Source organism: Enhydra lutris, unplaced genomic scaffold (genome assembly GCF_002288905.1).
Source record: "Enhydra lutris kenyoni isolate GAN:26980312 unplaced genomic scaffold, ASM228890v2 scaffoldscaffold6, whole genome shotgun sequence".
In the NCBI taxonomy this organism is placed as follows: domain Eukaryota; kingdom Metazoa; phylum Chordata; class Mammalia; order Carnivora; family Mustelidae; genus Enhydra; species Enhydra lutris.
Window position 1 is genome coordinate 9,963,891 of NW_019154090.1, and position 15,933 is coordinate 9,979,823.

Below are 15,933 nucleotides of genomic sequence, written 5' to 3' on the forward strand. Positions count from 1 at the left end.
GCAACAGGTGCCTCCCGGAGCAGGAAGCTCGCGCCGCCGCCGCCGCCGCCACCGCTCAGCTCCCCGGGCGCGTCCAGGACCCGCTGCGCCAGCGTGCCATCCCCGGGCCCGCGTGCGTCCCCTCGAGGACAGGGACCCCGCCGCCTCTCCGCCCCGCTTCCTGCCCCTTCCCGGCCACCCCCCCCCCCCCCCCCGGCGGGGGCCCCGAGGGGGGCCAGCCCCCGCTCGCCCCCCCCCCCGCCACCACCCCCCCGCCGCTTTGCGCGCCATGGACGCCCCGGAGCAGCAGCCCGACCCCGACGGCGGGGACGCCCCGGGCCACGAGCCCGGGGGCAGCCCCCAAGACGAGTTCGACTTCTCCATCCTCTTCGACTATGAGTATTTGAATCCTATCGAAGGTCGGTGGAGGCTCCTCCCGGCCTGCCCCCGCCCCCCCGAGCGCGGGTGGGGGCTTGGGCCTGCAGAGTGGGCACGGGGCCCCGCTTTGGTCCCCATGTCACACTTTCCGGGGCGCCGGGGGGAGGGTGCGCCTGGAAGGAAGAAGGGAGAGTGCGTCTCCCCAGGTGAGAGGGAGGGTATGAGGCGTCTGGGACTGTTGCCACCCTTAGGGGGCGGTAGGCTCACTCTTGCCCAGTAGGGCGTCAGTCTCCAGCTACTGGTGACTTCTCCCTGAGGGTCGCCGGCAGCAAAGCTGGAGGTGGCAGGGGCCTCAGCTGGCTCTGGCCTGCTGCAGGGTCTTCGGAGGGGAAAGGAAGTGGTTGATTTGCCTCTGGAGGAAGGAGTCGCGGAGACCAAAGAATGGAGTCAGTAGGGAGGGAACGTGCCCAAAGAGGTTGCCGCTGAGCGCAACTCTAGGGGCCTGGGACGTTGACCCTCCCCTCCCCGACAGCCAGCCCAGCCCGGTGGCTGAGTTTGTCAGGGACTCCGTGTTGAAACTCGTGAAGAGTTTGTCTGAGCCTGATGCTGGAGGGTGGTTTGGCTTCAGGGTGAGGGAGCCCGCCCATCTCGTCCCTGAGTTCTGCGGCCGCCTTTGTGAATGAGCCGGAATGGATCAGTCTGAGCGGTTACCCGATCCCCTAGCCGCCCGGTCGTCGCAGTTGTGGATGTGGGGTTTGCGGGGGAAGGCTGGCATGTGGACTCAGGAGGAAGAAGCCTATTCTTGCCTTAGCGACCTGTCAGTCTCCGCTCGTAGGTGCCCGATGTGGCTGGGGACTTCCCCAGGCTGGGCCATCATTTCACGTGGTCTAGCAGGAGCATTTGTCAGAAGGGGGAGGAGGTCGTATGCCCAACCTCACTGTATTTTTCTGGTTAGCAGGTTGTCTTGGAAAAAACAGCAAAAAAGAAAACACAAAAAACACACACACACAGACACACACATAGAAAAAAACCCAACCCCAACCAGGCTTCCTGATTTTGATAGCCCAGCCCAGCTAGTGCTTGCTGAAGCCTCAGGGGCAGGCCTGTTGGTAACTTCCAGATGCATTCGGGCTTGGCCGCATCCGGAGTGCAGGAAGGGGTTGCGCGGGCTGCTTTGTGTAGGAGTCCTTTTCACGGGTATCTGGGGGCTCGGTGCCTCCCGGAGATGCTCTGTAAGGCAGGTGAATGAGAGGTTTTACCTTTCCTTCTCTCCTGGTCTTCCCTGGCCATGTTAGGTGAGGGGCTTGCTTTGGCTTGGATGCCAAGTCAAGATGGCAATTAGTAAATTATTCTGTATTTTGGCTGGAGATGGAAATAATTAGTCAGCAAAAGAGACCAGTCTTCTCAAGTTGCAATCTGGAGGCCATCCTTTGCTTTGAAAAGATACAATTAAGAATCTGCAAACGATCCCTTTAAGGGTCCTTTAACATCCGTGGTCTTTGTTTGTTAAGATTAAAGTCATGTTTTGCAGGGAACTAATACTCACACCCCTCCCAGATTCACAATCAGCTAACTTCCCCCCCCCTTTTTTTTCCCTTTTTTTGCACAGGGGAGATCTCCGGGGAAATAGTTTCCAAGCCAGATCTGATGGGAGGTGCTTTTTATAGTTTTTCTTGGCAAGTGGTGCTTGGTGGCTGCCAGATGGGTATCTAAATGGCCACAGTGAAAAACCCTGGAACCATTAAAACAAAACAAAAAAAACCTGAAAACAAAAACCCCAAACAAACAGCAAACTTTATTTTTTGGAACAGTTTGAGAGTCAGAGAACAGTTGTAAAGAAAATAGAGGGAGTTGCTCTACCCCGAGCACCCAGGTCCCCATTTTATTTACATGACATTAGTATGGGTGTATTTGTTCCCATTCATGAACCAATACCGATGCATTATAATGAGCTAGAGTCCATGTTGTCCTGCTTGTTATGAGTGTGACATTTTGGAGGAGCGCTGGTTAGGTCAACTGTAGAGAGTGCCTCAGTTAGGGTCTTTCTGGTGTCTCCCTCATGGAAAGACTGGGACTGTGTGTTTGGAGGACAAAGACCACACAGCTGAAGGGACTGTGTCCATCACATCCTATCAAGGGTACCTGTTATCAACTTGATCACCACTGATGCTGACCTTGACCAGTTTGGCCAAAGTAGTCTTTGTCAGGCTTCTCTATTGTAAAGGCCCTCCTTTCCAAACGGTGCTCTTTGGAAAGGAGTTCCTGCCTGGTGGGGGCTTTGCTCTGGAATCTGAAGATGATGGTTCCTTGCTGGAAAGTAGGCAGCATCGTGGCTGAGGAAGAGAAGGGCTGTTGTGAGTCTTGGGAGGCAGAGCGAGCTCTTCCAGATGTGGGACTGGCTCTGGCTTACCCAGATGTTAATGGGGTCACCTCTCTGCTTGTGAATGGTGGAACTCCCCAAGGACTGACACTAGCCTTTAACTTGCTGTTGGGCTTTGTCCCAGGTGACAATACATGGGTGATGCGTGTGACGGCTACTCTCAGCTCTGTGCCTGACTTGGCAAAAGTCAAGGAGAGAGGTCCGGTGGATGGAACAGACGTTGTCAGAACTTGGTGATGGGACTTAGGAATTTGGGGGAGGTCAGATGCTCATTTTATGGAACTGGAACATCGTAACAGATGCGTATTAGCTCGTGCAGTGACGCTCCGACCCTAGCAGGTGGGCACTATTGTCACCCTTAGTTAAGAGGAGACAGTGAGATGTGGAAAGGTGAAGGAATTTTCCCAAGAGAGCAGGCCTGGTAAATGGCAGAGCTGAAACATGAACTTGGCTGTCTTGCCCCAGAGCCTGCGTTCTGGACCACTGTGTGCGGGTTCATTTTGCGAGACGCAAAGCAGCTTGTATGGGGCCTGGCACTGTGGCAAGACTGGAGTTTAAAACATTTACCAATAGAGTGGTCTTGGGTGAGTCATTTAACCTCTTGGGACCTTGGTTTGCTTATCTATCAAATGGCTGAAATAATAGCATTTATCTTAGTGGGTTGTTTGCCTTGAATGGCTTGACCTTTTATTTACTTAAGATGTATTTATTTATTTTAGAGAGAGAGAGAGGGAGGGAGGAAGTGGGAGGTGCAGAGGGAGGGAGAGAATCTCCAGCAGGCTCCATGCCCAGCGCGGAGCCCGACATGGGGCTTGATCTTATGACCCTGAGATCATGATTTAAGCCGAAATCAGGAGTCAGACACTCAGCTGACTGAGCCACTCGGACACCCCTTGACCTATTTAAGTCAATACAGAGTGTGATTTGTTACTAGCATTTTATTAAACCCTTGGCTTTTAATAGAGGCGCTCAGTTAATGTGAGCCATTACTCATTTACTCGTCTGGCTATCTGTCGAGCATCTATTATGTTAGATCCTGGGGCTAATAGGGAGTAAGACCCAGGCCCTGCCCTCACCGAGCTAGAGCCTCTAATTATGTTTCTCTGATTTTCTCTTGTCTAATGGCCTTCACTAGTAATACCTTCAGACGTCTGCTACATAGTAGTGGGAATGGTAGGCACCCTTGCCTTGTTTCTGATCTGGGCAGGAATACCTTAGGTGTCCACTTTAGGACTGAAGTGTATGGATTTTATTATGTTAAGGAAGTACCTACTCGTTACTATTTTCTTGAGGGTTTTGCTTAGGAATGAGAGTTGAATTATGTCATAGATGTCTTGGGTCTATGGAAAAATGATTTTATTCTTCTTAGATCTATTTGTATGCCAACTTACACTAATCGATTTCCAAATATTGAACAATTCCTGGTTTAAACCCCACTTGGTCACTTATGGTGGTGGGCTGGTGTCTGATAATATTTAAGGTTCCTCTTGGCAGTATTCGTGAGTGATATTAGTCTGTTAAGACCTTTTTGGTGTGCTGTTAGGTTCGGATTTCTTTCCTTTTCCATGCTCGGGAACAACGTGTGTATTGTTGGGACTATCCCATTTCTAAAGCTGTGATAGAATTCCCCTGTGAAGCCATCCGGACCTGGTGCCTTTTTATGGGGTTGTTCTCTGATTGCTGCCTCTCTTCTGTTCTCTGTTGTCTATGGGAATTGGTCTGTTTAGCACTTTCTGTGTCTACTGGAGTCAAGTTTGGTAAGCCATATCTTTCTAAGAAATTATCCATTTTACTTATCTAGGTTTTCAAATTTATTTGCTTAGAGGCATGCAAAGTATGACCCTTACCATACTTAGCTGTCTGCCTCAGCTGAAAAAAGTAACAGAAAGAACGAGGACAGAGCGGGGGGAGTCTTGACCAGTGCTCCTAACCTCATCGTGGAGGGAAGAGAGGTGTGCTGGTTGTCAGTGAACAGATTAGAAGTTTCATTCCTTTGTATGTACTCATGAATTCAATGAAATGAATTAGTACTTCTCCCAATGTCTAAAACACTGGGAGAGATGGATGGTCCTGGGAGTCCCTATCACCTCCAGAAGTGCCCCATCCCCTCTGGACTGTGTTGGGGACTGACCCACTGGGAGTGATCCCTGCTGGTAGGCCTCAGTGGGTCTGGTGTGTCCCTCCTGATAAGCTAATGCAAATGGCACCAACCTCGACCTTTCAGGCCTCCTGGTCTTACAGAGTCAATTCTGGTGGTCCTTAAACGTTTGGGTCACAGCCCTTTTGCAAAGCTAATGAAAGCCACAGATCCCACATGCACACACACTGTAGGAGGCACGTGTACACACCTATCAGGCACGTACATGCTGTGCACGTGCATAACCCATGCACGCCCCCCTCCACTTCCCCTCTGCCCTCCCCGTGCCTTTCATACCGCTTTCAGGTGGACTCACAGACCCCGCTGGACCCCATCCCCTCTTGTCACCTGCATTTCCACTCAGGAACACCTGCTCTCAACCCATTCCCGGGGACAATTAAAACTTCATTCTTTCAGCAAACACTCGCTAAGTGCTGGTTTGGTGCCAGGCCCTGGAGGTGGAGGAGGGTGGTGTGTAGAGACAATTAGATGTGGTCCTCCCCTTGCCTGGCCCCCAGGCCAGTGTGGGACACAGCCTGGTAAACAAATAGGGACCAAGGAGGTGCTGGGATAGAGTATCATGGGTTTTTTTTGGTGCTTGCTAAAAATAGAGTTCTACCCTAAGCAAGCAGGTTCGCTAAACACATGTGACATTCAGAGACATTGCTGTCTGTGTGGAGTTAAGGACGGGCCTTGTTAAGCCTGCTTTGTACAAATAGCGTCTCCAGGTGCCCCCGGGAAGGTGAAATGAGGGCTAGGGTTGAGCCGCTGCCTTGTCTGGGAGGCGAAGGAAGTGGGGAGAAAGTTGCCCTAAGCATTCGTCACTACCGAACACATGTCATCTGTGCCTCCAAATTCAAGGTCCTTTGTTCTGGAGGCGACTGGGAGGGAGGCCCTTAAAACCTTACAGCCAGTTTGGGTTGGTTCCCGAGGCATCCTAATCCTGTAAGGTGGAGGGGCAGGGGCTGAATATATTTGAAAAATGCAGTGTTGTGGCGGGTGGTTCTCAGTCTTGGCTGCGTGTTAGAATCGTTTAGCCGCACTTGGAACCAGGGAAGTCAGACCCTTTGCGGGTGCGTTACCTTTGCAGAGTCATGCGGTGGTACATGGCAGGGCGGGTCTCGAGCCCAGGCAGCTGGGGTCCTGAGTCCCTGCTGTTAGCACTACAACTCAGCCGCAATGTCACAGACTCCAGCTTTGGGGGCGTCCTAGGTACTGGAGCCCGGGCTGACTGTATCCCTTATATTGGATATTTACGGAATCATGAACTTGAGGTTTGCTGCTGTCCTCAGGGGATTATATTCCTACAGCAAAAGTAGCAATGATAAAGGACAGGGAATCAATGGGAGTTTTGCCATTTTTATATTTTTTTCTGCTTCCCAGGGGATCGATGTGCATGCCTCCTGGCCCACGTGTTCCCCCAGCCCAGAGGCCATTGGCTTAGCAGGTCAGAGCACCAGGTCTCAAATCAGAGAGCCCTGGCTTGAAATTCCGATTTGGATGCCTCCTACCTACATGACCTTGGCCAAGCAAAAGTCCCCGGCATTAGCAAGCACATACTAAGTTATTGCTAAATGGATGAAGGAAAATTATTAGTGGTATGCCTAGGGACATGAGATTTTGCTTCTCTGGGCTTGTGTTTTCTTGCCTGTGCCGTGGGGATGGTGATGGCAGCGCTCACCTGCTGGGGCAGATGTGAGGTTACCGGGAGGCAGTGTTCTCGAAGCCTGTGTGGCAAGGCCGTGCAGAGATTGGGTGGCCGTGGCAGTGGGCTCTGGGAGAGCTTCCAGGTCTCCTGACTTCCTGCCTGGGATGAATTCTGAGCTTTAAGAGAAGACCGGCCCAGAATAAAGAAGATACTGGTCCTTGGGGAGGAGCATCTGGCTGCCGGGCAGGGGTGGGTGCTCTCAGGCTTGGGTGGGTGCTTTCTACCTTTTTTTTTTTTTTTTTTTAAATTTATTTATTTGACAGGCAGAGATCACAAGTAGGCAGAGAGGCTGTGAGAGAGAGAGAGAGAGAGGAGGAAGCAGGCTCTCTGCTCAGCATCGGGGCTCGATCCCAGGACTCTGGAATCATGACCTGAGCTGAAGGCAGAGGCTTTAACTCACCGAGCCACCCAGGCGCCCCGGGTGCTCTCTACCTTAACGCACATTCTGTACTGACTGAAATACTGAGCCTCCTGCTTCAGCCCCAGAACGGGGCCAGCTACAAAAACTTTCTCAGCTGCCCAGACTCCGGGGCTCGGAGGTTCCCCTGTGGCTGCCTTTCCTGGGGAGGCAGGGTTTCCCCAGGTGTCCTGCCCCGGCCCCATGGGACCCTTGAACCAGGGCCAGGAAGGAGCAGCCCTGGAAAGAGCAGTGGGATGGAAGCCTTGCGGCTTCCCCCCATGGAGGGACTTCCTCCTCCTTCCTCCCCAGCACAGGAAACAGCCACAGGCTCCGCAGAGCTCCAGCCAAACTTGGCTTCCCCAGGCTGGTGGGAGGTTTGTTTTTTCTGCTGACTGTTCAAACTGAGCTCAGGGAAGGAGGCGAGACTCGACCCTGGGGCTCTTCCCGGGATGGGTCAGGGGCTGTGCGCTTCCTTACCCGGAGCAGAGCCCTGTACCGCCCCCCCCCCCCCCCCCCCCCCCCCGCCAAAGCAAGAACAACTGCCTTTGACTTTTTCCTGAATTTTTGCAGTGAACTTTACCCAAAATATAGAGACGTAGAGAATTGATAGAATTTCACATTCCCACCACCCAGCTCTAATTACGGGCCTAAGGCTCACCCTTCACCCCTCCCCTCACTTACCCTCTACACTCCTGCCCCCAGTTACTTTAAATCAAATTCCAGATGATATACTGTTTTCGTTAATAACCGGAGTAGTCCGTAGCTCTCCAAGATAAGGACTCGAGAAAAACCAAATGCCGTTATTGAGCCGAAAACAGAACCATAATGACTTAATTTCAAATGTCTAGTTGCAGATTCCCCGCTTGCCTCACAAGGATCTTTTTTACAGTTAATTTGTCCGGATCAAGAGCCAGACGGAGCTTCACGTTGTATTTGGTGGTTGTGACCACCGTGTCTCCTTCTAGAAAGATCTCTGTCGGTTTGCTTTCTTGAGGTTTCTTTGCCGAAGAAACCAGGCCGGTTCTCCTGCGCCACTCACCATGGGCTGGATTTGGCCGGTGGCGTTCCTGGGGTGTCTTTGAACATGTTCCTCTGTCCTCTACATTTCTTATAAACTGGCATTTAGATGAAAAGCCCCATGGCTCGGATTTTTAATGCTTCCCCCTCAGCCGCCCCCCCCATTGTGGGGGAGGGGATATATACCCAAAGGCAGACCTTTGGAGAGACAAGCAAAGCGGAGAGATGACTTTTCCTGAGGTGGCATTTGGGACCCTCCCCACCTCCTAATCTGAGGTTTGGGGGAAAAGCACATTTTCTCCTCTGGGCCTATTTTCGTTAAGATGCATTTCTAGAAGCCAGCCCTTCTCATGTGAATTTTAATTGAGCCATGCCTGGGTGAGCTTTCTGAAGGGAAGAAAGCCGCCTGCAAAGCTCAGGATTCATAAAGGCCCTTATCAAAACAAACCTGCTTGGGCACGCCTGCAGGAGGGGGGCAGTGTTAAATGAGGAGGGGAAACACGTGGTCTGCGGTGCCTGTAACCGTGACCGTAAAGACTACGGGCAGGGGGTGCTCACCTGCACGCTGCTGAGAAGGTGGGCCACGGTCTGCGATCCCCAGAGGGTGATGTCACCTCCGTTGCCGGGGACAAAGGAGGAATGCCATTAATGACCGGGGTTGGCAGGGCCACTGATTAAGAGTGCCGCCCCTGGGAGCAGGGCACCACAATGAAAACTGCCCCTGGGGAGGGGGGGGGAGTGTAAATAAAGAACCTGTCCGTCAATCCGGTATTAATTTTAAATCTCTGCCCCTGGCCAGGAGTTCAGGGTCCCCCACTGTTCTCAAGGGGGAAGTTTCCACTTGGAGTTCAAGTTGCCTAAAAAAAATGGGGGGGGAGGCGATCAGCTTTTCACAGCTGTGCCAGGGGTTGTGGGACTGAGGGGGGGCAGGTTTGAGGGGCTGGCATGAGGGCGAGGGGTCTTCGCTGAGCTGGCTGGAAAGTGTGCGCCCACCCGAGTCCCCTCACGCAGGCCTGTGACGGAGAGCTGGGTTAGCCGTGGCCAGCGCTGTTTCTGAGGGAGGATTATCTGAAGTCTATTTCTGGTTAGTTCTGACGACCTTTCCTTCTCCTTTTGGTGAGGAAGCTGTCTAAGCTGTGTTCTCTGTCACGCACTGCATGACCCGTGTGGAGGGACGGTCTCTCCTGTTGGAAATGGGCCTCGCTAAGTCCTGTTCGGTCTCGCACAGCTGTCTTTAGAAAGAGGGGCCATGTCACCTGGTGACCGACAGATAAGTGACGGGTTCATCCTATGGGGAAGTATGACAAGGTGATTAAAAAAAAAGAAAAATGTGGCCTCACACCAGACGGTTGAATGTTAGAATGTTGGACAAAAGACACAATCTGTCCATGCTGGAGATGTGACGTTTGAGAACAGGCAAACCCTGTCTGTGGTGCGAGAAAGGCCGGGTGAGTGTGCCTGGCTGGTGCGGGGTGGGGGTGGGGGGCACAAGGGGATCCCCGGGCGGGATGGAGAAAATGGTCTCTATCTTGAATGGTGGGTACCGGGTACATGCATATGTAAGAAGGCACGAGAGGTACATCTCACATTTGTGCCTTTTACTGCACATGGCGACGTCTCAGTTTGAACACCAGCTCTGGCCCTGATTGTTTTGTGATTTGGGGTGAATCTCTGCACCCTTAAGCCTCCGTTTCTCTCTCTATAACACAAGGGACTTGATGACACCTGCCTCCCGGTGTGGGGAGCGTATGAGCTGCGGAGACAGAGGCAGCAGGCGGGAAGTAGACATAGGAAGGCCTCGAACTTCTTGAAACAGGAGGGGCCCTTGGGATGACTACACCAGCAAGAGGTGGGTCTTCCCACCCCAGTGCGAGGATGGAGATGAGGCCTGCTATCTGCCCGACGCCTGGACCCTGCCGCCTCCATCCAAAAGCTGACCTCCAGGCCTGTGGGCTGCGGATTCTGTACGCTTCTCCACCCCTCTCCAAAAGGAGTGTGTGTCCGCCGGCGGGTGCGTGTGACTTCGCACACAGCCATGCCAGCAGTCCGTCTGTGAGGCCGATGGCTTGCAAACCATCCTGGGTCTTGTGTCCTGGGCGCCCGGCCTCATGGCAGGCTGCCTGGGAAGCGGGACCGAGCCTTCTTTTCTGTCCCGTCTGGTGAAGGCAGACAGCTGTCTTCGCTGGGACACGGTCAGCAAAGAGCAGAGCGTTCAAGGTGGCTTTTTCCAGCAGTTCCACATGGGTGAGACAGGATGGTAAACTGCCTTTCTTCCCTTTCTGGAATTTCGGGACCTGACTTATCTGGTTGGAATTTCTCGCCTTTCATGCCCTGCGTCTGTGTATGTCATCTCTGAGGGACGAGTGTGACAGCCAGATTCCCCGTCATCACACACACACACACACACACACACACACACAACTCACAGATGGGGAACCCAACGGCCGTTCTGTGCGTGTGCACGGTGGGGGCCGCAGGGACCTGGGGGGGATGGGGCTTTGGGGAAAGTTCACTGAGCACTGAACTCCGTACTGGGGGGCAAAGTTTGAGGTAGCTTTGCGAAGAAGGGCTTTGCTCTGGGTGGTGCGACCCACCAGGCGCTCCTTGGGTGACCCCTCTCAGCCCCCAACACATGGGGGCTTCTCCCCTCTCCTTCAGCCGCACTCTGTGGGGCCAGGCTGTGGCATCCTCAGTGCTGTCGTGGCAGCAGACTGTGATGACTCAGACCCTGGGCCTGGGACTCGCACCACCTTGGGGCGTGAGCTCATCAGGCGGCGGGTCCACCAAGGGACAGCCCGCAGCCCCAGGGCCTTGCTGCCAGGCCGAGGGGCGTCTGGCTTCTGGGCTATGACCTGGCTCGTGCCTCCAGGTCCTTCAGGCCTGAAGGCACTGGTTCTCCTTGTGCCCTCCCCTCCCCCCAAGGACGGACCCTGTGGTGGTTTCCTACTGGGGTTTCTATTTCGGTCATTCTATTCTGCTTCCTGAAAATTCCACCCCCCCCCCCCCCCCCCCCCCCCCCCCCCGCCCCGTAGCTCTAGGCAGAGAAGATGTTCTCTTGCTGTTCCTTTTTCTCAAAAGCAATCTGTTGGCTGGTGGGTTGGCACCGAAAGGCAGCCTCAAACTTGGCCGTGTGTCCCCGGGGGTGAGCAACAGGCCTGCGAGAGGCTCCAGGAGGAGAGGCGCTGGCAGAGACCACCATGCGGCCTCAGTGGGATTTTAAAATAAATTGTTGACTCAATTCTGGGGCAAATGGAGGGGCTGTGAATATTTCAGAAGAAAGGAATCTATGTCCTTAGCTGTCAGTTGCCTTCTGATGGAGCTCCCAGAGCAGCTCTAAATTTTGAGGTACCTCATAATCCCAGGCTTGGGGCTAAGGGGTCACCATCCAAGACATAGTCCCTTTTGTGAATAGCAAGCTAGAATGACGGTTAGGAGGTGAGGGCGGAGGAGCCAGACAACCCCTTAGAAGCTGTGTGACCTCGGGACAATTAGTCACCCTCTCTGAGCCTCATTTTCCCCAGTGGTAAAATGTGGAAACTATCACCTGCTTCACAGGGTTCTTAAGAGACAAACATTCAATATGTACTCAGGGGTTCTTGGTATAAAGTCAGTGGTATAGACATGTTAGCTATCATCCGTTTTTGTAATGGTGAGTAGCTTACCAAGTCACTCACACTTTAGTCAGATTTAGCTGATCAGCTCCCAGATGACCGAGGGGCAAGAGTAAAAGCATAAAATGGAAGGGGTATTGGAGGCCTTCTTGACATACTCCCCATATTTTTCGAAGGCTAGCTGAAAAATGTTTCCCAAAGTACTGATTAATCCATCCTATTTTTATTTTTATTTTTTAAGATTTTATTTATTTACATGAGAGAGAGCGAGCGAGCATGGGCAAGGTGAGGGGCAGAGGGAGAAGCAGACCCCCTGCTGAGCAGGAGGCCCCCCAACGTGGGGCCTGATCTCGAAACTCTGGACCTGATCTGAAGGCGGACGCCCAACCAACTGAGGCACCGAGGTGCCCCCAACTTATTTTTATAAACCATTCTTCCCTTTTTCTTTTAAGTAGGCCCTATGCCAATGTGGGGCTCAAACTCAGGACCCCGAGATCAAGAGTCACACGCTCCACTGACTGAGCCAGCTGGGCTCCCCACCCTTCTTTCTTTTAATGCATTTGGAGGCACTGGGGGCTAGTGTGTGTCATGCTGGCAAGTCGTGAAATAAAGCAGCGAGGGCCCGGAAATGGTGGAATTTGCATTTACAAAACCTCTCTGCCATTGATAGTAATAACGCCGCCGCCGCCGCCGCCGCCGCCAACAGCACCACCCCGATAGATCTCATTCCTTGGGTGCTTATTCTGTGTGTTTCAAGCTTCATGTGGACTTGGTGCATTGTCACTGACCTCATCACCGTGAGAACTAGGGGTTCCCCTGGGCAGACAGCCGAGGGATAGGGCAGTGGCGCCGGGGTCCCCTAACTCTGTGCCAGGTGAGACCTGGATCTCAGTGGGGGCACCTTGCTGACATGGGGCCAGGGTGGTCTCCCTGGCGATCTCATCCTGCAGTCTCCCGACAGCGGTCAGAGGCCTCCCCACACATGCACAGGGCCCAGCTGCTGGGGGGAGCCCCCCGGAAAGCCGAGGAAGGGGAGAGTGCTGAGAATTGGGGTTTCCAATGTCTGCTGCAGAAATAATGCACCTGCTGGGGCTGAGGGCGGGCAGACGGCCCCTTGCCGAAGCATTTTGGGTTGGAGGGCCCGGATGAATGCTTCCATCAGTCTTGGGACCTCTGCTGTGTGCAGGCCCTGAGTGTGGCCCCAGGGTTGTACAGCATAGAACGGGGGTTCTCAGCTGGTGTGGGGGTGTTCTGCCTGGCGGGAGACATTTGGCAATGTCTGGGGACATTTTTAGTTGTCAGGACAGGGAGAAAGGTGGGGCTGTTACTGACATTGAATGATTAGAATTCGGGGGTGCTGTTGAACACCCCATAGCCTGAAATAAAAGAATTATCTCGCCCTGAATGCTGCTGGTTCCAAGGTTGAGAATCCCTGGCCTGGTGCTTGATGATGCTCTTGGCCTGCCGGTGTTTAGGCGGTGGGACCTCGGGCAAGTCCATTCACCTTCTTGTGTCTGTTTCCTTATCTGTAATGGGGGTACACCGTGCCCACCTCATAGGTGGTTGGGCGCATGGAATAATTCACTGCGTGCCTGGCATGTAAGTTCTCTAGCTGCTTTTGAGGTTTATTATTATTAATGAGGTATTTCGAGGTTTATTATTATTAATGACTTATGACCCCTATCTGCCTTCAGAAAGTTCAGGCTAGTAGGGCGACAGACAAGTAAGCTGTAATCGATACACTTCATGACATGATTCTGTAGGTTCTGTAGGATCTAGTCTAATCCGGACTAGGGAATCAAGGAGGGCCTTTAGGAGGAGGTGGCCCAAGTGTAAACTTGATCAACAAATAATGGCTGGCTAGAAGTGAGGATAGGAGGTTTGAAAGGGAGCTCCTGGCAAGGGGAACAGCATGTACAAAGACATGGAGGCACAGAGGACATAGAATAGCAGCCACTGAGTCCCCTGTCATGGCTTCTACCTTCTTCCTCTCCCTGGGTACTGCTGCCTTACGTAAGGGCTGGGCATCTCCCACGGCAGATACGATTTTATGTAGCCCACCCATGAGTACATTGCATGTAACCAGTGCCTTTTTTTTTTTTTTTTTTTTTTTGCGGTGCTACTTTGCTTTGAATGAGCCCAAGGTAGGGTCTCAGTTAGGTGCCGCTTTGTCTTTAACACCTTTCTTTCTAGCACTTACCATTCCCTTCCCCCCAGCTCCAGCCTTCAAAAAGGTAGGCTTACTGGGGTTGTGGAAATATTCTACATCTTTATTGTGGTTGTGGTTACAAGGGTGTATAACATTTGGCAAAACTCATCAAACTCTCCATAGTCAAAATCTGTATATGTAAGTTCTACCTCCATAAAAAGAGAGCATTCAGGGCCAGAAAATGGGTGGGCCTCCCGGTAGAGCCTTTGGCCAGCCACAGTGTCTTGAACCTTGAATTTAGTAACTTTTATTTTTATTGTGTTTTTAACCCTACCTTCTATTTATGGAGGTGACACAGATTTTCCATTTGTGGTAGTGGTATAAAGTTTCCTTTAAAAAAAAAAATTAAAGTACTATGTGAGTGAATTTAAATATAGAAATATTAAGTAAATAATATTTACCGGTGGTATAGGGATGTCACAAAGATCACGCAAGTGGTAAAAAGAGTGAGATTTTTGGGAACCCTCCTGAAAATCCGGTGGTTCTAGGATGAAACGTTGCCCCTTGGCTGTGGGGCATGGCCGTGACCCTGAGGGGCTGGCTGTGGGGGGTGGGGGGCAGAATTACTGTGCAAGGAGGGCGAGCTGAGAATCCTAGCTGCTCACACAAGTGTGTTCACGATGAGCCTGGGATATTGACCGTCAAGCACCCAGAGGGCCGAGAACGGAACGATGATAAATTACCTTCACATTCCCTGCTTGGTGTGAAACTTGCAAAATCTCGGGAGGAAAATGGGAACGGAAAAACCTCTGCTGCTTGGATTAATTAAAACCAGTGTAAATGCTCTGGATGCTTTTGCTGAGCAAACGGTCCTTTCTGTTTTGTGTGGCTGCCAGCGAGTGTGAGTGCTGTGTGTTTTCATGGCCGAGTTTCAGCGACTGCTCACGTCAGGCCTGAGGGGGTGTTCCTGATGAGACGTGATGCAGTTCATCTGATAAGGCCGGAATTTTTGCTAAGAGACTTTTTGTGGTTTGTTGGGCTGGTTCACAGGGTAGTGGATTATCAGAATGTTGTCAGACATGGATTTGATGTTGATCTCTCGCTAGTAAAAATCTGCCCTCTGTTACCTGCCGGGAAGGTGTGCGTGCGTGTGTGTGTGTGCGCGCGCGCACACACATTGATACAAGTTGTGATCCACTGCCTCTTGGTAAGAACTCAAGACCCTACACACCGCAGCTACAAAAACCAAAAGATTTCACAGCTGGAAGTAACCAAGGAAACCGATCTAGTCTAGTGCTGTCCTGTGAATGGGAAGGTTGAGACATACAGCTGGTGAGGGACTTTTCCAAGGTCACAAAGCTAGTTAGTGGCATGGTAGGACTCGATCTCCATTTCCTGCTTCTGTTTATCCTGTATATCCTGTCATGTCACCTCCACGCCCTGCCACCTTTAAAATAAAAACACGCTTCTTTTGGGAATTGTATTTCTTTTCTCGAGGTCATACAGAAATCATTCTCCTTTCTGCCATGCCTCTGGGGCCCCATTACTTAGTTCCCCTCCCCGGAGGAAGTCACTGTTACCTGTAGCTTCTAGAGGCAGCCTATGTAGGCAGCAGCTGTGTGTGTCTGTGTGTGTGTACCTGTGCACACATTCTTTTAGCCTCTGTTTTTATGCTGTGTGTGCTGTATGTACCTTGCTTTTCTCCTTTGACACTGTATCTTGTGGTCATTCCAGATCAATGCAGAAAGAACTTTTCCAACCCTTTATCTAGCGGTACTGTATCCCATTGTGTGAATAAACAAGAATTCAACCCACCCCCAACTGACGGACATTAGGATGCTTCCAGTCTTTCTGGAGTACAAACAGGGCAGTATTTTTTTTTTTTTTAAAGATTTTATTTATTTGAGAGAGAGTGAGAGAGCGAGCACAAGCAGGAGGAGAGGTGAAGGAAGAGGGAGAACAGACTCCCCTCTGAGCAGGGAGCCTGATGCGGGGCTTGATCCCAGGTCCCTGAGATTACGTCCTGAGCCAGAGGCAGACGCTTAACTGACTGAGTCATCCAGGTGTCCCCCAAACAGGCCACTATTAACTAATCTATGCATACTTCATTTTGCACATAAGAGGATTTAGCTGCAGGATAAATTTCTAAGGCAAGATTGTTTGGTTCTAAAGAT

General features: G+C 51.9%; 1 protein-coding gene across 1 annotated transcript in view; it reads left to right on the forward strand.

Moving 5' to 3' along the window:
• Positions 1–251: 251 nt before the first annotated feature.
• LOC111141582 (nuclear factor of activated T-cells 2) overlaps positions 252–15,933 on the forward strand; it is a 137,354-nt gene continuing 121,672 nt past the window's right edge. The window contains 1 exon segment of the mRNA XM_022494247.1: positions 252–398. Coding sequence (XP_022349955.1) covers positions 269–398 — 130 coding nt within the window. The 5' untranslated portion in view covers positions 252–268.